The sequence below is a fragment of the Podarcis tiliguerta genome (genome assembly GCF_965153285.1).
Source record: "Podarcis tiliguerta genome assembly, chromosome: 9".
NCBI lineage: Eukaryota > Metazoa > Chordata > Lepidosauria > Squamata > Lacertidae > Podarcis > Podarcis tiliguerta.
Genome location: NC_139542.1, coordinates 57,402,426 through 57,424,036, shown reverse-complemented (window position 1 = coordinate 57,424,036; position 21,611 = coordinate 57,402,426). Strand labels below are relative to the sequence as shown.

General features: G+C 43.4%; 2 protein-coding genes across 3 annotated transcripts in view; one reads left to right on the top strand and one right to left on the bottom strand.

Moving 5' to 3' along the window:
• LOC310685552 (uncharacterized protein) overlaps nt 1-21,611 on the bottom strand; it is a 945,613-nt gene that overhangs the window by 65,996 nt on the left and 858,006 nt on the right. The gene's annotated exons all lie outside the window — the stretch shown is intronic.
• LOC310685689 (uncharacterized protein) lies at nt 4,956-10,566 on the top strand. Of its 2 annotated transcripts, XR_014515398.1 has the most exons (3): nt 4,956-5,354; nt 9,541-10,014; nt 10,397-10,566. XR_014515398.1 is itself a non-coding variant. In XM_083458501.1 (2 exons), exons 1-2 carry the CDS (start codon nt 5,073-5,075, stop codon nt 9,892-9,894), a joined length of 636 nt encoding a protein of 211 aa, XP_083314627.1. In that variant the 5' UTR covers nt 4,956-5,072; the 3' UTR covers nt 9,895-10,022. The 2 variants fall into 2 exon arrangements, 1 of the variants encoding a protein (XP_083314627.1); XM_083458501.1 differs by lacking the exon at nt 10,397-10,566 and having other exon boundaries at nt 9,541-10,022.

Sequence of the window (21,611 nt, the reverse complement as noted above, 5' to 3'; positions counted from 1 at the left end):
GATCAGCAAGTCCTAGGCTCTGTGGTTTAACCCACAGCGCCACCCACATCCCTGTGAGAGGAATAGGGGTCTCCTAAAAAAATTCAGCATCCTCAACAAACTGCAGCTCCCAGAAATCATTGGGGGAAAGCCTTGATTCTTTGCAGTGGTAGAAGAGTGCTTTAAATGTGTTGGGCATGAATGTGCCCTGAAGTCAGTTTCTCTCAGCTTAGGCTCTTTCTCGGGCTTGTTGGGGTGGGGGAGCATTGGGAATCAGAGGAAGGATTGCCTCAGAATACCAGTCACTAGTGAACAACGACAGGAAAAGCTATCACCCTCATGTCCTATTTGTATGCTTCTCATAAGCCGCTGGTTGACTGCTGTGGGAAACAGGACTAGATGAGGCTTTGATGGGACTCCGCTTACATTCTCCTCACAAGAGATAAGGAATCGCCAAGCACTCTGCAGGGTGAAAAACTGTAATAATGAATCAATAACAAGTCATTAAACAAATAATTAAATAAGCCATAAATAATGGAATCTAATGATTTTTTAATAGTGGTAGAGAAAGCTGTGGAAATAATAAAAATTAATGGTGTGATTATTTTTTAGTTAATGATTAAGATGCTATTTAGCTGCCCTTGCAGGGGGTTTGGTGGCTGGAGGAGAACCCCAAGTAGCTTGGTTACTCTTTACCAAGACAAGAGCTCTCTGAATTTTGCAGTGCAGTTCCCAACCGACAGATGTGTGCAGAAATGCATATAATATGGGGAAATGTACATAAAATGCATATTGATGTCAAAATGGCATACAAAAATGCTTTACATTAGGGAAAACTGCTTGCAGAAATTAGTCAATACTGCATACAAAAAATGTTTAAGAGGAAGTCACTGAAAAATGATGCCGAATATGCAGTGTGTGTGTGTGTGTGTGTGTGTGTGTGTGTGTGTGGAAATTACTGCAGAAATGTGGGAAACTCAATTTAAGATTTGAAATTAAATTTTAGATTTGAAAAATGAGAAATGGAATACAAAGTCAGATTTGTCCACTTTTAGTATAGGTAATACTATGCCAAAATACTATTCCTCCCTCTGTTCCCTCTCCAATCACTGGGCTCATCAGTTTGCTATTTCCATGTTAGAGAGATGCATATAACCATGAGCTTTATGGCAGCTGTACTATTAGAATGGGCCCGTTATGTTAAGGAGCCATGGTCAGCTGATTAGATAAGTGCCAATATGCAAAGCTGTTACCTAAGGATTTGCTCCAGGGTTTGGGGTTAAATGGCTAAATATGACTGCTGTGTGATTTTGTATAGTTAAACCCCCAAAGTAACAGTTCCTCTGTTTTGAATAAACTAATTTGAAAGATATGAGAATTCAGGAACAAGGGACAATGATAACATATGTATAAAGAACCATCTATGTTCTGTAAAATTGTGCTGTTTGGTTAGTATAACGCTGGGTGTGATTCTCCATACTTATATATTCCTTCTTTTTATTCACAATTATTTTATGTTATATTTTAAAATGTGTCTCTTGTGTGCACTACAGACTAACAGGCTGCTGTTCAGAATTCCTTCCCTAAAACACTTTATACCTGATGTTATAGATTGATGACTCCAGCATTGCCAAAATGGAGCAGCTGAATCTATAAAGCTGGAACTTTGCCAGATCACTAGATATGTAATCCACTACTTGACAATTGATCTACGTACGTGTTCATGACCTCCTTTGACCTCTTCGGCTTTCCCATTACTCACTTGGACACAGATGGAATATAGACTTTTCCCCAAAAAGTGTAAGACAAGAAGCCAGAACCACACTAAATAGCCAACATAAATTCCAAGAGCTTTCTACTGGAAATAACTTATTAAATGGCAACATCAATACAAGGAGAGGGTCAACAATGCTCATAGCCATACAATATAATGACAAGCCCAAGGCAAATAGCATTACTTGTGCTCATGATTCATAAGTCCTTGGATATATAACATTTTCTTCTTGGTTCGGTGGCTTTATCTTCCTTTCTTTCGCAAGAGAATTAACAAATGGAAAGTGTTGTGAAAGCAACGGCTCTTGATTTTGTTCATAGATGTGGCTGTCATTAAAATCTGCACTGCAAGTCACTTTTTAAGGAAAGGTAGAATCTTACAGAGAAAAGGGATATCTATGGGGGGCAGAGAGACACCATAAAAGGGTTATATTTCGTCTTTTTTGCTGGCATAGTGTTTCTGTTTGTTAATATCTAAGCCACTGTACATACCATTTTATTAGTACAAGTCACTACTATATGTCAGAACTACGTACAGCTGAGGTACTCCTCCTCGGACGTGTCTTCAGAATCTCCTCCAAAGGTGATTAACAACCTAAGCCTTTGATGAGCCTCCAGGCATGTCCCCATTATGCAGAGTAACCAGACAGCAGCAGAAGGACAATAAATATATGAGCTACATTGCTACATTTTATTTTTAACTACACAGACAGAAAAGAATATACATCCTCTCTCTGTGAGAGACAGTGAACCAACTGGTACAAAGAAACAGGAAACCAGTAACATCAACATCCATCTCCCATCTCCCGTGACACTTCCAACAGTCTGGAATGTAAACAGAGTCTTGTGACTCCAAGCACTGCACAGTGGCATAAGCAGAAATCCAACACTGTGTTTTCAAGAGTGTTTGACACGCTAAGTATGGCAGGGTAAGAAAACCCATCACCAAGTTCAGCAACATTCAGCAAAGGCTAGATAGCTCAGTTGGTTAGAGCGTGGTGCTGAGAATGCAAAGTTTGGGAGGGGGAAAAACCAATGAAGACGATTTGTATTGTTGATTTGTTATGCTGAATTTGTTAATAAAAAAACTTTTTAAAAAAGATAATAGTTAAGTGATGCTGCAGAGGCATCCATCCATAAGATCTGATGTTTTATGCTCATTGTCTCTTCTCTCGGACATGCTAGGGGCATAAATATGTGGCTACCTCTAAAAACGAGGGCTGTGCATTCTTTTCAGACACAAAAATGGAACATTTAATGGAACAGAACTCATTTGTCCTGAAAGGAATGGGGGGGGGGGGTTGGTATTAGCAGGGAGTCCCTTCCAGTCCATTTCAGGGGGGAAATGACAGTTGTCAGGAGAGGCTGCTGTTTTATAGCAGCCATGTTTCTCCAATACCCCAGAATTAGGAGACACTCTGGGGGGAAAGACAATGGCTACTTGAAATATACTTGGAGTCGAGAGTGGATTTCATGCTCTTTATTCAGCTCATAGTGGTGAGGAGAAATGGAAGTTCCCTTAGAATGTCTGCTTTATATACATTATTTACACAATGGGCCCCATGTGATTGGCCAATCAGGTTGCGGATTCACTTCCACCTGGAGCTGGATTGGGTGTCTCCTGTGGACCAATCAAACTGCTGCATTCTGGACCCTATTGTTCTAGGACCAATCAGACTGCTGCATTCTGAATCCTATTGTTCTAGGACCAATCAGACTGCTGCATTCTGAATCCTATTGTTCTAGGACCAATCAGACTGCTGCATTCTGAATCCTATTGTTCTAGGACCAATCAGACTGCTGTCTTTTGGATCCTATTCAACTCAGTACATAACACTACTTGTAGGAGGGGCTTCAGCTGTTGCTCTACTGCTGCCACTGCCCCAGAAGGAAGCAAAATATAGTAAAGAATTGGGAGGGGGACACAACCCGTCAAAATGGATGTGGATATGAGGACAAATGGAACGCTAATGAAAGAAACAGGAAATGAATCAGATCTTAACAAACTGAGCAAAGCTTTCAGTAATTACTGTAAATGCAATGTCGAAATGATTTTTTTCCCAGTTCTGCATCAAGTCCTGAATCTGGTTTCTTGGTAGTATTATTGCCTTCATTGTAACATCCTTTCAACCTATGAAGTAGATCGGTGGTGGAGAGAGTTGTGTCACATGTTTTGGCAGGAACCCCATGTCTCCTGTGAAATCTAGCTTTCCCCTAACTGTTCATCCACCTTACGACATTGTTTTCATTCCCATATCTTGCGTACATAGCAGACATTACCTTTCAATTAGATGTTTATCCTTATTAGTTATACTAATCAGTAAATGTTCCTGATATGTAATTAAGAGGTAAATACGGTGTCCTAGAACACATATAATCTTATGTTCTTTACTATAGGGTTGTGCGTCTTATGCCCATCCAAAGTAAAAGGCATAAAGGTAAAGGTAAAGGTACCCCTGCCCGTACGGGCCAGTCTTGACAGACTCTAGGGTTGTGCGCCCATCTCACTCAAGAGGCCGGGGGCCAGCGCTGTCCGGAGACACTTCCGGGTCACGTGGCCAGCGTGACATCGCTGCTCTGGCGAGCCAGAGCCGCACACGGAAACGCCGTTTACCTTCCCGCTAGTAAGCGGTCCCTATTTATCTACTTGCACCTGGGAGTGCTTTTGAACTGCTAGGTTGGCAGGCGCTGGGACCAAACAGCGGGAGCGCACCCCGCCGCAGGGATTTGAACCGCCGACCTTTCGATCGGCAAGCCCTAGGCGCTGAGGCTTTTACCCACAGCGCCACCCGCGTCCCGTTTACTATAGGGTTGTGCGTCTTATGCCCATCCAAAGTAAAAGGCATAATGACACCTCAATGATAGCTCATACCCTACAGAATTATACCAAGAATAGCTCCAGTTCTAAGGTGTTTTTTCACTGAACAAAGGAAAAGCTCTTTCTGGAATGTAAACTTACTGTTATCCCGACTGCAAAAGTTTGCAAAAGAACTGAAGTGAGCCATTTCCCCATAATGATCTGCTCACACCTTCCTTGCTTCCTACAGAGGGCAGCTAGAACTGAAATAGCATGCTCTTCTATCTGCAAAATGCCATTCTTGAGAAAACTGCCAGGCCCAGTGTCCTTTGTGTGCTGTTGCAATTGTTTACCTCACCCACTGTGATGTAGCACCGTTGCCCAGATAACCAAGTTCTAGCTAGGCTTGGTGTCATTTGATTACAGTTGACCCTAGCCCAGTACAGAAGGAGAAACTACCAAAATGACAGTCATGCGAACAATCTGAAGGTCATGCCAGGCAGTGCCAGAAAACTCTCCAAACATGAACATCCTGAACGCTCTCCTTTCTATGATATTTGCATTGTTGGCTGGGCTTATCCTCGTTTTCTGCATCACCATCATGGCTTGCGTCCTGCTCTTCAGCACGAAATTAACCATCACAATGGGCAAAACTAAGATGGTCACAACATTTCAACAAACGGCTCCTGATACGGAATTTGCAAGGCCCATCGTCACATCTGAACCAACTGTCCTAACCATTGAATTTGATGAAGCAGAGCTTTTAGCCAAACTGGTCAAAGAAATCGCTCCCAATTATGGCATGGTGGGTGGTTTTCCTTTTCTTTTTCTCTTACAAGAATGTGCCAACTGACTTTCTGGATCATACTGAAAACTCATCTAGTGTAGCAGTGGCTGTCAGATGCTCTGGGAAGCTCCCAATGTGATATTTGTCCCTAGCATCTGGATGAACTCAAATGTGTACTTTAGATAGACATCTCTTCCCTGCATTTGTTCATCCGTATGATGGCGCTGTGGGTTAAACCACAGAGCCTAGGACTTGCCGATCAGAAGGTCGGTGGTTCGAATCCCTGCAACAGGGTGAGCTCCTGTTGCTCGGTCCCTGCTTCTGCCAACTTAGCAGTTTGAAAGCACATCAAAGTGCAAGTAGATAAATAGGTACCACTCCGGCGGGAAGGTAAACGGTGTTTCCGTGCACTGCTCTGGTTCGCCAGAAGCGGCTTAGTCATGCTGGCCACATGACCCAGAAGCTGTACGCCGGCTCCCTTGGCCAATAAAGCGAGATGAGCGCCGCAACCCCAGAGTTGGTCACGACTGGACCTAATGGTCAGGGGTCCCTTTACCTTTACCTTATGATGGCCAAATTAAATGTAGCGGGGCCACTATTTAGGCATTCCGCTCATTCACACCTAAAACAGAGATTTGTCATCTTAATTTAATGCTAAAAGAGTGTGGGAGAGGAACACAGAATCTGTCTTATACTGATTGAGTTCACCTGTCCTCCTAGTTCAGTATTATCCATACCAGCTTTTCCCAACCTTGTCTCTTCCAGATATTTTGGGCTATAATTCCCATCATCCCTGACCACTGGCCACGCTAGGTGGGGCTGGTGTGAGCTGTGGTTGAGAACATCTGGAGGACACCAAGTAGGTGGAGGCTAAGCTACCCCTGAGATGCCAGGAATGTAACCTGGGATGATCAGAGCATGGAAAGTACATGCTCTACCACTCAGCTATGGAGAGGAATATGAACACCTCACCCCTCTTGCACTATCCCTCTCCTCAATCCATTGCTCCAAGAACCTTTCTCTCCTCTTAATTCCAGTGCCAGAAGTATCAGAGAATAAAGATAAATGCTTGGAGCAATGAACCAGTGAGGATAGGAAAGGGAGGAGAGGTTTGGTGTTGTTCTCCTGTTAGACAAACACATGTCCACCATCCCTTTGTATGTACACAGAGTATACACAAGAAAAGAAGCACATGTCTGCTATTCTTTGCATCTACAGTGGTACCTCAGGTTACATATGCTTCAGGTTACAGACGCTTCACGTTACAGACTCCGCTAACCCAGAAATAGTACCTCAGGTTAATAACTTTGCTTCAGGATGAGAACAGAAATCGTGCTCAGGCGGCACGGCGGCAACGGGAGGCCCCATTAGCTAAAGTGGTGCTTCAGGTTAAGTACAGTTTCAGGTTAAGAACGGACCTCTGGAACAAATTAAGTAGTTAACCTGAGGTACCACTGTAGTTCGATCCCATGGCAGAGCGTTAAGTAAAGTAAGAAAAATACAGAACACCATTTTGGCTTCTTTTCTTTGCAGAATTAATCGGGGGGAAATAGATAACAGTAGATTGTCATAAATCCAAATTCATGTGTTTCAGCCATTAGACCCGCTCTAGAGACCATCACAAGCTGCAGAAAGCTGTATTCTCACTGCTGTGTGTGAGAAACTTCTCTTCACCCTTTGAACAGATGGTCAGTGCTGTTAAACACCACTCACCTACTAGTGGGGAGAGAGCAGACGTAACTCCACAGCTGTCATTAAAATCTTCACTTGGAGGCTGCTTCTTTATTGAATGAGCTCTCTCTCATACAGTGGACAATTCCATGCTTGTCTTTCTTTCCAAACACAGTGACTTAGCTAGAGAGCAAGAACTTTGCTTGCACAAAAATGGAAAGCAGAGATCATGCAGTGCTGAACTGTTGGCATTACAGGACATTACAGTAGTACCTCTGGTTATGTATTTAATTCGTTCCTGAGGTCCGTTCTTAACCTGAAACTGTTCTTAACCTGAAGCACCACTTTAGTTAATGGGGCCTCCCACTGCTGCCGCACCGCCGCCGCGCGATTTCTGTTCTTATCCTGAAGCAAAGTTCTTAACCCGAGGTACTATTTCTGGGGTTAGCGGCGTCTGTAACCTGAAGCGTATGTAACCTGAAGCGTATGTAACCCGAGGTACCACTGTAATTTCCTGCAACCAAATACTTCAAAAATAAATGTGGAGCACACCATTCAGAAAACAGAGTGTGTTCATTAAAGAGAGGCACTACTGGAAAGTTCCAAACTCCAAAGTAGGACAGCGTCCAACATAGTAGTGAGCATGCTCTCAGGTTCTCCAGAACTCTTCAGCAGTCCTTGCTTAACTATTGCTCAGTATCTTGTGAGCTTTTGGATGATCCTAATAAAAGTATTGCTCTACTGTTGATTTTGGAATTTTTCTGAAGGGCCAACATTGCTACCTTTCTTCCTGTGTGGCTCAGGAGTGTCTGAGGCGCCACAGCTTGTGTAATATAGAGTGAGGAAGCATCATCATCATCATCATTATGATTGATTTATTTATTAAATTTGTATACCACGGGTGGTTTGCAACCCACAAATCCAACACAAAATACATAACACAAGAACCAACCAATAGCCCCACTCCCACAAACACATTTAAAAGGCCATATTTTGTTTAATCAGCCAAAAGCTTGGTTAAAGAGAAACATTGTCACCTGACATCTAAAGATATGTAACAAAGGTGCCTGGCGAGCGTCCCTGGAGAGAGCTTTCCACAAATGGGGAGCCACCCCAGAAAAGGCCCATTAGTGTGTTGCCACGCTCTGGACCTCTCATGGAGCAGGCACACAAAGAAGGCCTCAAGCAATGGTCAAAGGGTCCAGGTCAGTTCATATGGGGAGAATGAGCTGGGCATTTATCTGTTCAAGTCTCACCTTATTCAAAATTCACTAGGAAAGACTCTGAGGCAAGTGAGCATGTTTCTTTTTTTTAATAATATTTTTATTAAGATTTTTACATAAAAAGAAAAAGAAAAGAAAAATACAAAAATACAAAAAGAAAAAGAAAAACAGATAAAAACAATTCCATTTTCATAATATTTCTTGCATTTGCTTATTTCCCAGACTTCCCCACACCTCCCTTCACTGTATTCCAGTCCAAATGATTAATCAGCAAATCCTTTCCCTCTATCTTATCTTAATCTTTATCTTAATATCTTAGTGTATTAAACCTTTAAGTTTGCATCTTGTAACCTTCAAATTTTTCCATACTCCTTCACCGCATTATTACTAATAACCTTTTAACCTTCATCCGATGTCATTCTAACATTCATTAATTTTATAATATTTCTGTAAGTAGTCTTTAAATTTCTTCCAATCTTCTTCCACCGTCTCCTCTCCCTGGTCTCTGATTCTGCCAGTCATTTTTGCCAATTCCATGTAGTCCATCACCTTCATCTGCCATTCTTCCAGAGTGGGTAGTTCTTGCGTCTTCCAATACTGCGCGATAAGTATTCTTGCTGCTGTTGTGGCATACATAAAGAAAGTTCTATCCTTCTTTAACACCAATTGGCCGACCATGCCCAGGAGAAAGGCCTCTGGTTTCTTCGGGAAGGTGTATTTAAACACCTTTTTCATTTCATTATAGATCATTTCCCAGAAGGTCTTAATCCTTGGGCATGTCCACCAAAGGTGAAAGAATGTGCCTTCCGTTTCTTTACATTTCCAACATTTATTATCGGGCAAATGATAAATTTTTGCTAGCATGACTGGTGTCATGTACCACCTGTATATCATTTTCAGGCAAGTGAGTATGTTTCAACCTTGACCACCACCCCGCCTCCAACTATAATATGGGTATAAATAGTACTGGTGTGTCTTAGACAATTTTGTAAGGATTTGTGAGATCATATGAGGAGTGCTTTGAACCCTTGAAAGGCGCTGTATGATTTTTTTATTATTATTTATGAACTTTTGAAACACCAAGTCAAAGAGAAACCACCAACCATGTTTTTACTGCTTGCCCAAAACTGCTAAGACAAGGTGGGTTTGTCAGGCCTAGGAAGTTTTGGGTTGGGCTGTGCAACCCTGATCACAGTTGTCCTATAAAACAATTTATATTTTGATTTCCCAGACCAGCAGACAGGCAACTGTTACTAACCCATCAGACAGGTCGCTGGTTAACTTAACATTCTTCATTTTCACTGGAAAAGATTATGCAGGTCGCTGTGAGGAACCAAACCTGGGCTATCGTCTCGCTGAATGTTCAACCTAGCAACAGCACTTGGAACACAGATCTCCACCTCAAGGAGGACAAAGCAGAAGTCAAAGGCACAGAGGAGCATATATTGGTGTTCATCTGCAAGCAGCTGAGTGAAAACTGCACCTTAGAGAATTATGAGGCTCAAAAGAAACCCATCATTCAGAGCCTAGAACTCAGCGATGTCATCAAGGCCTTCTTGCGGGCTTTTCGTAATTCATATCAAGCTTCCCCTGTTCAAGAAACCGATGCTTCTGTGGATGTCAAGACTGAAGAGGAAGAAATCTTCCAGAGCAGTGAGGAGTGAACTTGCGTCTACCACTGTCACCCCAGAGACGGGCACAATCTGCCCACAATGTGCAACCTTTAATGGGATATCACCTTGGCATCTAATGTATTTTAAAGGCAAAGATAAAGCATTTGACTGGTGAGAAATCGGCACTGTTTTCCATTGTTCAGGATGTCTTCTTCATAACTTCTTAATGTATATAATGTCTGAACCTTGCCAGTCTTGGGCTGCAATTCTGTATACCAATAACATCCCCCCCAACAAAAATAGGGATGTCCTATTTAATTATAATTAAAGGAAAAGTGGGACATTCTGGGATCAAACCAGAAACCAGGACAGCTTCCCTAAATCCGGGACTGTCCCTGGACAATAAGGACACTTGGAGGCTCTGCAATAGCTCCTGTAGTAAATTCCAGTGAGTTTAATAGGACTTGCTCCCAGCTAAGTGTGTGTACAGGACTGAAGCCTCACTCATATGATTACTATAATTGATTAATATCTCCCTTTTTTGCAACTCTAGTCTTAAGTAACGCAGAGCAGCAAATTAATCTGAATTGGCCTAAAAAGCCCAATGGGAGAAGAGGACCCTCAGGCTGGATACACACAAAACCATCATGAAAATCCATTTTACGTTCTTAATCTGCAAGTATAACTCTGGGAGGCAGAAATAAAACCCAATCTCTTCCCTAAGTGACTCGTGATTAAGAGCCAATAGACACACTGTCTCCTCATTAGTTGAGGTGCAGTGCGGAAGTCTTGAGGGTTGCACGGCAGTAATGAAAAGCTGGAGTTAGTCCATTGCCATCTGTCATTCTCCCCCCTGCTAACCCACTCCATTGGACGCCTAATTTCCTGTGAATAAGTGTTTCTAAAAATACAGTATCTGCCTTTAATACAACAGAAACACATTGGGAGGGCTGCAACACAAAGCTTACCCTGTGCATTTTCACCCCAACAAACTTTGCATACCCACCGGGAAATCATACTTCACATACATTCTTGATGTAAGCAGGGACCTAGGAGAAAGTCAGGATAATCTTTCAGCTTGAGACATTTTGTTTTATTCTGCAACCCTCTAGAGTGTTCCTCTGTGCCATAATTAGCTGGTTACTTTTTTTAGTGCACTAAATAAAGTGTTGTGTCTCTCTCACACACACATCTTTTCTTTGGATTTCCAAAATTCTTTGGCAGTGTAGGAAAAACAAGAGAGAGGAGTATAATGAGCTTCAGGACTGACTAGGATTTTGGTCACATTCACACCATGCAGAAAGATACAGCATCGCCTTAATCTCTGTGCCTCCACATTGCCCCCAGACTTCCCAAGCCAGTCCCTAAGGTGAACGCAGACATATGTCTCTTAACCAACACAAGGAGCAGCCAAGGATTACAGCTCTGGGAAGGCCATGCCTGCCCCTGAAGCAGTGGCGTAGCGTGGGGGGTGCAGGGGGGGCCAGCCGCACCAGGCGCAACATCTGGGGGTTAGGGTTAGGGGGCGCAAATCCACGGGTTAGGGGGAGCAAATTACTTGCCTTGCCCCGGGTGCTGACAACCCACGCTACGCCACTGCCCCTGAAAGTTTCTGGGAAATTATGTCTGACTTCTGTTGTCTGCCACTTTCTGCAGTGACTGGGAGCTGATCACATTCTGGCAACACATATTCTGGAAACCTGAGAAACACACAGTGGTTTACCAGCTTCAGAGGAAGGCTATGAGAGGGGGACTCTATCAGTCAGGACACATTAGCTAGAGATGTGGGTATGAGAAAGCGTGTTCTCCCTCATGGAGAGCATGTGTTGCGGTGGGGTCTGCCGAGCCACCCCTCTGTTGCCAGGCAGGGTTGCTAAAGAGGGCCTAGGGCAACGATCGGATAGCTGGGTTGCTGGGGTAAAAGTTACGTTGCAATTTGGGTGGGAGGGGTAAAATGTTTTAAATACTCTGCACGCAGCCTGGAGCTTTCTCTTTGCTGCGTGCAACGGATCACCCGCCCACCCACCCTAAATTAAGGGGTTGTTGCATTGACCTTGCTATGCCTGTCATGGGGTCGTCTGCCGTTGGGGCAGGGGCCTGGTAGGAATTTTGTCCATCTGGCTGAATGGCTGGGCCATTTGGTTTTTGCCTACTGCGTAGCAAATCGTCACAACTTGTAAGGTTGCGGTTAGGAATGGGTTATAAATTGGTTGGAGGAGGGGTTAGGATAGGCTGGGCCTGCCTGTCCATGGTTGCTCCGTTAAAGGAATCCAGGGGCTTGCCATCTTTTCGTCCGAATCCCTGGAATGGAGCTAGGGCCGGCAAGCCTCGGGGAGCATGCGGGGAGAGGTGAGGGCCTGTGACTTAGCTTCATTCTTCCCGATATTGTTTTTCCTTACTGGCTTTCGGTGGTGCCTGGAAGTCAGTTCTGTCCCCAGGCGGTGGAACAGATAGCCTTAACCAATGCCTAAACAACCACTCACGTTTATGTATTTCAATAAAGTTGTGGCCAAAATTATGCCAAAAACATTAAACAAAATTTATGTGTGTGTTGTGAGTTATTGGGGACCTCGACATGCAAATAGATCAATTTAGGTCATGTTTTACATTTCCAGCTTATATCTTGGTCCTTCTGAAATTAAAGACTCTTTTTAAAGGTGTCCTTCATACAAAATTACAATTAAAAGTTGGCTTTCAGAAAGTGACTCAAATGAAGGTATTCAAAACTTAATCTGTTACTTTGCCATTCATGGACCGCTTTATGCTTTCTTTGAAATGATTCAATGCTCCCCATTTCAATGCATTCACCCCTCTTGGAGAAACACATTGGGATACTCTGGCTAAATTAATGTTATCTAAAAAGAATGCTTTTACAACTCCCCTAAGAACACTCTGCTCAAAAGCCAGGCAGTGACCAATGAGGAAACAGTGGTCCTGCTTCAGAGTAATGGCTTCAAGAGTGATTATTCAAATTACTTTTTAATCATTGCTGCTATTTCAGTCAGTAACGGAAGCAGGAATTGCTGGTGCTTCCTTCCTTGTCCCATGTCCCATGTCCACTACCGAGAAGGCCCTCTGTCTGGTTCCCTGTAACCTCACTTCTCGCAATGAGGGAACCGCCAGAAGGCCCTCGGCACTGGATCTCAGTGTCTGGGCTGAACGATGGGGGTGGAGACGCTCCTTCAGGTATACAGGACTGAGGCCATTGAGGGCTTTAAAGGTCAGCACCAACACTTTGAATTGTGCTTGGAAACATACTGGGAGCCAATGCAGATCTCTCAGGACCAGTGTTATGTGGTCCCGGCGGCAACTCCCAGTCACCAGTCTAGCTGCTGCATTCTGGATTAATTGCAGTTTCCCGGTCACCTTCAAAGGTAGCCCCACGTAGAGCGCATTTCAGTAGTCCGAGTGGGAGATAACTAGAGCATGCACCACTCTGGCGAGACAGTCTGCAGGCAGTCTGCAGGCAGGCACTCTGGCGAGACAGTCTGCAGGCAGGTAGGGTCTCAGGCTGCATACCAGATGGAGCTGGTAGATGGCTGCCCTGGACACAGAATTGACCTGTGCCTCCATGGACAGCTGTGAGTCCAAAATGACTCCCAGGCTGTGCACCTGGTGCTTCAGGGGCACAGTTACCCCATTCAGGACCAGGGAGTCCCCCACACCCGCCTGCTCCCTGTCCCCCCAAAACAGTACTTCTGTATTGTCAGGATCTGACCTCATTCTGTTAGCTGCGATCCATCCTCCAACCTTCCTTCCTGTGCTGTGATACTATACATCCAACTTAAGTATGTGGTGGTGGAAACCCCTTGAGAAATTATCCAAATCTTTAACAGAACTCTCCAGGCATCCCTTAACAATCCTGATATTTTACCTGAGGACCCTTCCCTGTCACAAAAATTTGCCCTGACTTTACCTCAGGTAACAGGGGACTTGTCTTAAGTGAATCAGCAATTGTATTCTTCAGCATTCTGTGGCAAAAAAAGTCCATAAAAAAAGGAAACAGTCAGGGAAAAAGAACCCTGCCCCCCCCCCCCCCAGCATTTAATTCAGTTCATTGCCAGGCATCTGCCAGGACTGATTCAGAATAACAATGCTCTCCTCTGAAAGGAACTGGGCTTGTTTTATTTATTTGGACGTACAGTACACATCTATTGAAGTCCCTTGGCACTTTAGTCTTTTCAATGTGCCAGTGCAAATGTAATTAAACTCCACATTTCTATTTAAAGCATTTGAAGTCCATCATAAATAAAAGTTCCTATTCTCTGTAACTTTGCAGGGCTTTCCCCTCAAGGGGGTCACAAAGAAAGAAAATGGGGAGCAGGGAGACCCTTCCCCTCTTTATATGTCTGTCTATAGAAATATTTTTGTACAGTGGAACCTCAGGTTAAGAACTTTATTCATTCTGGAGGTCTGTTCTTAACCTGAAACTGTTCTTAACCTGAGGTACCACTTTAGCTAATGGGGCCTCCCGCTGCCACCGCACTGCCACCACACAATTTCTGTTCTTATCCTGAAGCAAAGTTCTTAACCTGAAGCACTATTTCTGGGTTAGCGGAGTCTGTAACCTGAAGCATCTGTAACCTGAAGTGTTTGTAACCCGAGGTGTCTCCCCCCCCCCCAAAAAAAAGGTGTCGAGGCAGTTTTCAACAATATAAATCTCAATACAATCAAAATTAAGAGCAGAAAAAGTCATTTAAAATTTTTTTAAAGCCACAGTCTGCAAGGTTGGACTACATTGAAATCCTGGTGGAATTAAAATATCTTTACCGCTTGCTCAAAATACCGAAGGACTAATCTGCTTCTTTTTGGAGGGAGTTCAAGAACCAGGGCAATGACATCCCAAAGGCCCTATCTTGGGTTCCCACCAGATGCATCTCAGCTCAACATGCTGAGCTGAAGGGGATGTTGGACAACCTGGACAGAGTAATAAAAATGATAAGAAGCAGCTCACTCTTCCCATTGCATCAATAAATGCAAAGGTGCAATGGAGAACTCCAGGATGCCACCCTAATTATTAGGAGTGTTGATATAGTAGATGCTCTCCTTCTCCTGGAAATGTTTGCCAGAATCTGTGACAAACAATTGCCAAGTTTGGGGAGAAGAAGAAAAAAAGTTATATAAAGCAAACTCATAAGACTTTTTCATTATTATTTTTTGTCTTGCTGCATTAGGAGCAGGTCACACGTCTGTAATACGATTCCCCAAATGCTTTTTTGTTTTTAATCACTTCTGCAAAAGAAAGAAAAGAAAAGAATGAAAAGACTGCTCCTCTTCTGATTAGCTTCGCTCTCCTCTCTCATTTGTTACTTTAGTACAAAGTGCTTTAGCCGGAATTAGGTCAAAGTCTGCAAATAATCCCTGGATAGAGAAGAAGTTTTGTTGAGAAGTTTGGAGCTAGGCAGGACAACATCTTGTTCAGAAATGGCACGGAAATCTATTATTATTATTATTTGTAGCTTTAGTTCATATTTACCTCGGAGAAAACATGGCTGGAGCCCACCTCCCAGTACATGGAACACTATGGAGGGAACACTGTGGTTCCCTTCCCCAGTAAACCACCCAAATTGGAGAAACGTGAAAAGACAAAACATTTGGATGAAACACAGTCATATATCCACCATGAAGCTATTCAGGGCTTGGTGTTCCGGCTTGATTTTTATTTTGTTTTCTCCCCAGTTGTGCAACATCTAGCATATTTCCTTCTGCTTATCAGCATTTTAGTTGAGACACATCACATTTGTCCAATGCCTTTAAATATTTTACTGCATATACAAGATTTTTGTCTGCAATTATTTTGTACAGTGCTATAAATCATTCAATAAACAAGCTGGCACGTCTATCAAGATCTACCATACTTTTCCGTGTATTGAACGACCCCATGTATAAGATGCTCCCTATTTGGCGGGACTCAAATTTAAGAAAATGGGGGGAATGTTGAGCTTTTGGGGGGTGGATTGTCCAGAGTTGTTGAGCTTTTTTAAGGGGGGAATGGTGAAAATCGCTCACCTGCACGTGGCTGTCCCCTGTCCGGCAGAAGCTGCCTATCATTGCACCATTGCTGCAGCGTCAGCCAATCAACACCAGCCCTTGACGCAGCAACCAATAACAAGCCCAATAGCCACTGACAGCTGCGGCAACAACCTATGAAACGTCCATCCTATGCACTATCCATGTATAAGACGACCCCCACTTTTTAACATAATTTTTAAAGAAAGAAACCTAGTCTTATACAGTGGTACCTCGCAAGACGAATGCCTCGGAAGACGAAAAACTCGCAAGACGAAAGAGTTTTCCGTTTTCTGAGTTGCTTCGCAAGACGGATTTCCCTATGGGCTTGCTTCGCAAGACGAAATGTCTTGCGCCTTTTTTTAAAAAACCGCCAATGCATTCCTATGGGAAACCGTCAATACACAGTGGTGCTTCGCAAGACGAAAAAATTCACAAGACGAAAAAACTTGCAGAATGAATTTCGTCTTGCGAGACACCACTGTACACGGAAAAGTATGATAATTTCTAAAGTGAGAAGGTTTTTGATTCAGGCTGGGGACCAGAAGCTCGTCAGTGGATCATTCTCAACATAAAGGATAGACATATCTCACAAGACTTTGTGGTACTTTGTCCTGCAAAAGGCCTTGTTCATACATCATCCCAACATGCGGTAAGGGCATGAAGGCAATGGAAGTAAGACTCTGGTTCACAGAATATCTCTTTGGCTGTGATGGTGCAACATGTCTGCATCCAATTTTGTGTGATTTCCCTGCTGCAGTTCTTCTCCAAGTGCCATCCCAGGCTATTCTGAAGGGCAGTCCATCCTCTGATGCGTCTTCCAGAGGGCACAAGATGGTGTAGGGAGTTTCCATTCCACCTTTAGTTGCAGACTACATGTCACATGTCTGTTTACATTCCAGCACGGTTTGCTGGCATAAGCGGAACTTCCTCTGTGTTGCTTTTGTTTTGTCTCTGAGAAGACGGCAAGGAGAGACAACATGTTTCTTTGTCTTGATTTATGTTTAATAAATCCGTAGTTCATAGTATGTATTCACAAGCCTCAGCCTCTTCTGTTGTGCAGTTTACACTGCTAAGTATAGTGTGCTCAAGTCTGGGAGGCTTGAGTCACTGATTTATGTCCGAGCCAGAGGTCGATGGACCTTCGCAGCGGCACGGCTGAGAAGGAGACGATTCAGCTGGGGCTAGCCAGCTGGCCTTTCGATCCCTGGATGCCGACAGATGGCTGGTAGAGGGACAGGAAAGTTTCCTTTCATGAACTCCCTTCTACTCAAATACAGTGGCACCTCGGGTTAAGTACTTAATTCGTTCCGGAGGTCCATTCTTAACCTGAAACTGTTCTTAACCTGAAGCACCACTTTAGCTACTGGGGCCTCCCGCTGCTGCCGCGCCACCAGCACTCGATTTCTGTTCTCATCCTGAAGCAAAGTTCTTAACCCAAGGTACTATTTCTGGATTAGTGGAGTCTGTAACCTGAAGCGTATGTAACCCGAGGTACCACTGTATCTTGTTCTAGTAAGTCGTCTTCTAGTAAGAGCACGTGATTCTGTAACCGATGGACAGCTTGTTTAAGGTAGTCTCAGAGTCAGGGGTGCCAACTTGAATAAAATATTAGGAGTCCCAGGTAAGCCCCACCCCCATAATTGGTCACATGACATGGTGCATGCACACCATTTGAATGGCCCATCAACTTTGGGGGTGCCCAGCCCCCTCAAATATTTTATTGGGGTTGCGAAGGGACCTCAGCCTCTAGGAGTATTGGAGCGGTGTCTTTGTATGGCAAGAACACTGGCTATTTCCACTCTGCTATACACTGGCGTAGAAACAGCAATGTTATTCCAGAAAATAAGCCACTCAATATGGAGAACATTTATTATGCTATAATGCATGAAAGGAACACTGCAAACTTTGACATTTTAAATTTAATAATCAAATTGAATCAAATTTACTCATTAGCTGATTAAATTATATGGTGGAGCAGAGCTTAAAAGAAAAAATATCAAAAACAAAACCACCGCAGTTTAGAGTAATCATTTATAAAAGATCTTCACTGTTTAGTAGCTACTGCAATGTTAGTATAAAAATCTCAAGGATTAATGTGAGTCAAGTTTCTTAAACATTTTTTTAGTGAAATGAATATCAACATATTCTCTAATTAGAGAGTTCACTGTGTTTTAATGCTCTGTTAAATGTAATTGTTGTTTAATATCGTTATGTCTTGGAATAAATGTTTTTCCCTTCAATGGTTGCTAGATAATCTATCTACATTAATCGTAGATTGGAAAAGCAATTTTCTTCATTCAGAGTTATTCAGTGCATAGCAAAAAATAATATCAGATACGTGGAATAAGCTATAGCTGCATTCCTCAAGATCCATGCTGGCTGGGGGCGATAAGGATTGTAGATAGTACTGGCACTGATAATTTCCCCCAAAACTCTAATACTTGTCTGAGCACCGAAGTCTTTGGAGAAGCCCCTGTATGGGGTCCCCCATGGCTCCAATGTGCAGCTCATATTCACCAGGAGTCATGCTTTCAGTATTGTAGACGCCATTTTGTGGCTCTCCTTTCCAGCTGAGATCAGACAAGCCCCTTCCCTGTTGAATTTCTGGTGCATTGTGAGGACTTTTTAATTTCAGTAGGCTTTCTAAGTCATTTCTGACACCATAGTTGGTTTTCAACTGATATTAACCCTGCTGTATTTGTTAAGCTCCCTGTCTACCACTTAGAGACAGTTGAATTTAAATGGCTCAAACTAAATAATAAACTGGGATGCAGGTGGCGCTGTGGGTTAAACCACAGAACCTAGGACTTGCCGATCAGAAGGTTGGCGGTTTGAATCCCTGCGACAGGGTGAGCTCCCGGTGCTCAGTCCCTGCTCCTGCCAACCTAGCAGTTTGAAAGCATGTCAAAGTGCAAGTAGATAAATAGGTACCGCTCCAGTGGGAAGGTAAACGGTGTTTCCGTGCGCTGCTCTGGTTCGTCAGAAGCGGCTTAGTCATGCTGGCCACATGACCCGGAAGCTGTACACCGGCTCCCTCGGCCAATAAAGCGAGATGAGCGCCGCAACCCCAGAGTCAGCCACGACTGGACCTAATGGACAGGGGTCCCTTCACCTTTACCTTTTTAAATAATAAACTGGGAAGGAGCACTACTATATATCTGATATGGGTATATTCGCCTCATAAATAAAATATTGACTGGCTGACATGTTTACCATGACTGAAAATGTAAAGGCTCAACAAATCAACCTTTTATTCTTCCTGGCCAAGCAGTAAGTATAAATATAACCTTCTATTAATCTACTTTCCTCAAAAAGCTTAAAGGCATTGTTATCCACAGACCTCCAACAAGCCCAATATTCAAACCAAGATGGCAGAGTGCAGGGATAGTAAATGTAGTGCTGTACAGAAGTCTTTGGACTCCAACTCCAGTCATCCCTGGCCATTAGCTTTTCTGGCCATGGCTGATGGGAGTTGGAGTCCATGGCACCATGTTTTAGGCGTGCCAAATTGAACAAAAAATTGGGCTGGCCCAGGTAAGCCCCGCCTCACATAATTGATCACAAGACATGGTACATGTGCACCATTCAAGTGGCAATGCTCAGCAACTTTGGGGGGGTCTGGTCCCCTCAAATATTTTATAGGGGAGCTGAAGGGGCCCCAGCCTCTAGGAGTTGGTTCCTATTCCATGTTGGATATCCCAGGGGTATGGAATATTGGAGGAGAACTGGGTTCACATGGCCCAGGTACTTGCTGTGTGACATTGGGCCACACATCACTCGCTTTCAGCCTACCCCATGCCACAGGGTGATGGTGAGAATAAAACTGGCAAACTACATGTGTGCTGCCCCAAGTTCCTTGGGGGGGAGGGGAGGAGAGAAAAGTGTATGTCATAATATGAAATTATTCTCAATAATTTCAGAAAACATCCGTACTCAAAGACGACTGACAAAGACTGTATTCCTTGAACCTTGTTCCACGGCAGCAGTGCCGAGATCTGAGCATTGTGTGCCTATCAAATTCACGGAAGTGTTTTATAATTTGATTCCATGGAAGTGGAATCTATCACACGATGAATAATTAAAAGTTACAGGTGTTTGACAATGGCTGTTTGTACAATTTATTGAAGATTTTTAAAATCAGCATAGCCAAGCAGTAAATTATGTACAGTATCATTATCCACATTAGGAGGGGGGTTTTTTTTGTACTTAACACACACACACACCTCAATTACTAGCTCTTTGCAGTCACCTCTGAAATGAACTGTGTGCTTCCGGTTGCCAAGGAAACTGATCTGTGGAAAGATGGAATGCCACTTTGATATCATTGTAAACCACTAAAGTGGAAATCTTTAACATTTGTCAACCTCTTAAAAGTAAGCCATTTCCTCCCAGTCAAAAAGGAAATGAACATGAAGTTATTCCGAGCAGGTACAATTGCAGCACTCTAGAAACAAGCACACTTGCTGGAATAGTGGACATGTCCTGTTCTCTAAATGGTTCATGCCCACAATAAATTGATCGTTCCTTATACAAATTAGGGCTGTCATCCCCTAACCTGTCAAGCCAGTACTGTTGTCATAAATTAATGGCTTTAAATTGTGAATTAATAAGCATGTGCATTGAGTGATTTGGAAGGCAATGTATTTTCAGTTCAGCTATCCCCTCTGCTGCGCTCAAAAAGGCAAACTCAGTAAGATCAGGAAAAAAGAAGGGGAAGAAAGAACCACCGTAGAAAATGCCACAGTTTGCAATAAAGGATGGTTATATTTGAGGTCATCATGTGAAAGCTACATTTGTAAGAAGAAATACCAGTTAAAGTAAAGGCAAACAACTGGTGGCCATTGGGCTACCCATGTTGATCTCTGCCCACAAGGGGACCGCATGAAATTAATATACACTTCTGTCGTTTTCTGCCAGATACAAGGAAAATAGGCCACTAATCCCCATCCCCGCTAAGAATAGCAAGCAAGATCCTTTTATTCAGTGATTAAATATATATATATTATCCTGCCTTTTCATTAAAAGAATGATCAAGGCTGCTCACAAAAAGAAAGTTAACAATTAAAATGCGAACCCTCCATTAATACAAGACAAAGCAACAGTTTAAGTTATTATTATATTTAATATAATTACTCATATGGCTGCTGCTGAGGGTTTTGTTGGCAAGTCTTGAATTTTACTGTACTAGCAGAGGTATCACCTTGCCAGCAAAGGTCTGTATAGTTAAAGCTATGGTTTTCCTAGTAGTGATGTATGGAAGTGAGAGTTGGGCCATAAAGAAGGCTGATCACCGAAGAATTGATGCTTTTGAATTATGGTGCTGGAGGAGACTATTGAGTGTCCCATGGACTGCAAGAAGCTCAAACCTATCCATTCTTAAGGAAATCAGCCCTGAGTGCTCACTGGAAGGACAGATCCTGAAGCTGAGACTCCAATACTTTGGCCACCTCATGGGAAGAGAAGACTCCCTGGAAAAGACCCTGATGTTGGGAAAGATGGAGGGCACAAGGAGAAGGGGACGACAGAGGACGAGATGGTTGGACAGTGTTCTCGAAGCTACCAACATGATTTTGACCAAATTGCGGGAGGCAGTGGAAGACAGGAGTGCCTGGTGTGCTCTGGTCCATGGGGTCACGAAGAGTCGGACACGACTAAACGACTAACAACAACAGGATTATTTTTAGTTCAGGACAGGGTATGGGATAGGGAGGATGTGTTTGGTATTTTTTGGTGGGGAGAGGGGCAAGGGTCATTTA